The sequence below is a fragment of the Buceros rhinoceros genome, unplaced genomic scaffold, assembly GCF_000710305.1.
Source record: "Buceros rhinoceros silvestris isolate BGI_N320 unplaced genomic scaffold, ASM71030v1 scaffold3828, whole genome shotgun sequence".
NCBI classification, from domain to species: Eukaryota; Metazoa; Chordata; class Aves; order Bucerotiformes; family Bucerotidae; genus Buceros; species Buceros rhinoceros.
In genome coordinates, this window is record NW_010424973.1 from 142,035 (window position 1) to 145,368 (window position 3,334).

General features: G+C 55.9%; 1 protein-coding gene across 1 annotated transcript in view; it reads left to right on the top strand.

The window, feature by feature from the left end:
• GPC1 (glypican 1) overlaps positions 1–3,334 on the top strand; it is a gene marked incomplete at its 5' end in the record, with an annotated part of 107,694 nt that overhangs the window by 94,812 nt on the left and 9,548 nt on the right. Inside the window, one exon of the mRNA XM_010140970.1 lies at positions 2,914–3,079. Coding sequence (XP_010139272.1) covers positions 2,914–3,079 — 166 coding nt within the window. The remainder of the gene's footprint in view (positions 1–2,913; positions 3,080–3,334) is intronic.

Here is a 3,334-nt window from a genome sequence, read left to right on the forward strand (position 1 = left end):
ATGGAAGGCACCTGTCTGCATCTGGGGGAGCCTTGGCAGCTGCCCGCTCTCACCAGTCGTGCTGGAGGCCAGATGGAGTAGGTGGGCACCAAGAAGGAGGGGCCACGCTGCCGCTCCCCTTCTGCAGCTCTGCGTGGTGGTGAGGGAGCGCTGGGCGCAGGGCGTGAAGAGCCGCTCTGCTTTGTCAGAAGGCATGCACAAAAATAAATGCAGAGACCAGGATAAATTCTGCAAGCAAATACTGGTGAAATGCCCCTGGGCTGTCACAGGCTACGTTTAAATACGGGCTCCCTGCGGTCACCTGGGCAGCGCCAGTACAGTCGTGGGGTTTACACCGTGCTTTAAAGCTAAGCGAGTTGGAGCTGCATTTCTGAGCCAAGATCTGTCTCTTGCCTTTCTGTGTGTCCCCCACATGTCCCCTGCAGGCTCTGGCAGGGTACCAAATCACTTTGTTTTCTAGCTGCTGGTGGCTGCTGGCCTCTCTGCCGCTGGACGGCTGGCCCGCACTGCCCAGGGGTGTTTGCCACTGCCACTTTCCACCACAGCATTTCAGCTCTCTCCCATGTATGTGGGCGCAGACAAAGCTTCCGGCTGCTCCCCAGTTCCCATCAGTTAGGTGCAAAGTCCTACACCTCAGAGCCCAGCTATGTGACTCATTTGTGCCTAGGCTCCTGGGATGCCGCAGCCCAGTTGGTGCCGTGCAAGGTTACGGTGCTCCATGGCCAGAGCTGGATAAGCTGGGGTGAGCGGTGCGAAGGCAGGCTGGTGAAACACAGAGCAAAGTTGTGCTCAGGAGCTGATTGCCTGCCCAGGTTACATGCTCTGGGCACAGGTTACATGCACGGGTTGGAGCCTCACTGTATAATTCATTATCACGAATGTTCTGGGGAAGAAGAGGTCACAGCTCCTTTCCTAACTTGATCTCCCAGTGTAAATGCTCTGGTTCTGGAAGGTCTTCGGCTACAGCCCGTGTTACTGTTCAACAAGCTCTTACCCATCACCTTTTCCACAGCTGTTCAGTCACGGTTATTTAAACCCTGAGATGAAAAATAAACTATTCTTCTGTTTGTCCCTCTGCTTTGTTTCATCCCCTCTCAGATCACTGAGGCGGGAGGTGATGATGCCTTCTCCGGCTTCTCCCGGGGATGAAGCGTCTGCAGTCGTGCAGTGTGGCGGGGCAAAGCCTCCATCTCCTGGCAGCAGAGCCGCACAGCAGCCGGCGCTGGTCTCTGTCTGTGGGACTTGTCCCAGAACAGAGGCAGAAAGTTCGCTGAGAGAGCGGAGCGAAGCGGGGGTGTTCCCTGCACGCCTCAGCCCCTCCGCCGTGGTGGAGCTCCGTGTTTATCCCCAGGCATCTCAGGGCTTGTTCTGGCTGCTGAGGCAGGGAAGCAACCTCTGCTTGGGGTCTCTCTCTCTGAGACCTCAGAATTTTTGCCCCGGTCATGAAGAAGGTTCTAACAAGTTATTTTAACGCATTTCTGCCTGATGAAACCCCAGCACCATCCGGTATCTCTTTTCCAAGGCTGACTGGAAGTGAGGTGCTGCTGTACGGGCAGCTTTGGGAGTGGGGAAGCTTAGGAGTTTTCTCTCTCAGCCTCTGATAGTGGGCTCAGCATGTTCATGCTCTCCTGAGGGCTCCTCAGAACTGAGTCTTGATGGAGTCCCCTAGAAGAAACTTAAGAGACCATGCTCAGAGTATTTTTCAGAGGAATGAAGAGGTCGGGGGCAGCTCTCAGCATTGCAGCTGCAGCTCGTGGCTCAGGGATTTTTATTTTTCCATGACAAGATTTGCTCCTTCCATCACTTCCCCCTCTTTGGGCTGCTTGTGAGTGCCGAGTACCCACCACCAAGGGAGCCTTGCACGCAGACACTTACGTTTATTTTTGTAAATGGTTTCAAAAGAATGACGAGGGAGTTGCAAATGGATCTGAGCAAAGATGGGAAAAGGCCACAACGGAGAAAACCCTTTAACAGTAAGACAGGGGAGTGCCGAGCTCTGCCAGCATCTCCGCAGGGTCTGCCGGGTTGTAATTCATCCCTCCGCTTACACTGACAGCCCCGTGCTGTGGCAGTTGGAGGGGGACACCGTCCCATAGCTGACAGTCAGGGAGGACTGTGATATGCTACAGAGGCTGTCACCCTGCTCTCTGGGCTGTGATGCTGCGCTGGCTCTCTGCTTATGGGACCTGAGTGGTTTAATTAAAGGTGGCAGAGCCTCCTCCAGAGTCACCTCTCCAAAGCATCGGCTGCACGTGCAGTGCAGTGCTGGCCCAGCGTGTGCTGGCCCTCTTCGCCAGCTGCCTGCGGCTCCTGAAGTGCTGTCAGAGAGCAATCACTTCCCCGAGTCAAGTGCTCTCAATCGCCCGTGGTTTTGGAATTGTTCAAGTCTTCCCCCAACTCCGTCCTCCTTTCCAAGGATGCCAGCTGACAACTTTCCCTGTCCAGGCCCCTGCTGTGCGTCCCCGAGGAAGCCGGAGATGGAGTTTGTGGTGGGACACCTGCATCTGCTGGGCAGTGACAACAAACCCTTCCTGCGGAAAGGGCACAGCACTGCCACTGATGGAAGAGGCTCCCGGGGCACATGTGTGCCATGTGTCGGGGTCACAGTTACAGCCGATGGACAGCCCGGGCTGTCCTTATGGCCACCAGAGCTGGCTGGAACCACGGTGGTGCTCACATACAGGGTTCTTCCAGTCCCCTGGGTTCAAACACAGCCCAACAGGAGTGATACCTGAGGAAGGGTGGGAGGAAGGAGAGGCAGTGAGAGGGGAAACAGTTTTCCCAGGGCCATGCACCCAGAGAGCTGTGCTGCCTTTCAGGTCACACCAAGCTCCTTCGCCCCATGGAAGGGGGAAGGTCGCCCACGTGTCCCCTGGCCAGCCTGTGTGTCTGACTCCAGTCTGTCTCCCCCAGGTATCTCTCAGCCACGAGTGCACTCGCGCCATCATGAAGCTGATGTACTGCCCACACTGCCGGGGCATGTCCGGTGTGAAGCCGTGCAACAACTACTGCCTGAACGTCGTGAAGGGCTGCCTGGCCAACCAAGCGGACCTGAACACCGAGTGGAAGTACCTGATGGGTAAGATGGCCTTCCTCTCCTGCAGCTCAGCCGCCGCTCACGGCAACTTTTGAACTCTCTGAGGCAGTGTTTGGCGGGTGAGGAAAGGACTGTCAGGGGCTCTCACACTACAGTGCCTCTGTGCATGATCTGACACCTAGAAGCTATTGCAGGATATTTTGCTGGGCTTTAATACCTTTAGAAAGGACGCTGCAGGATGGCCTAACAAGGGCTTAAAGAGTTTTCCTGTGGCTTTTGGTCATTTTGGGTTGCTCC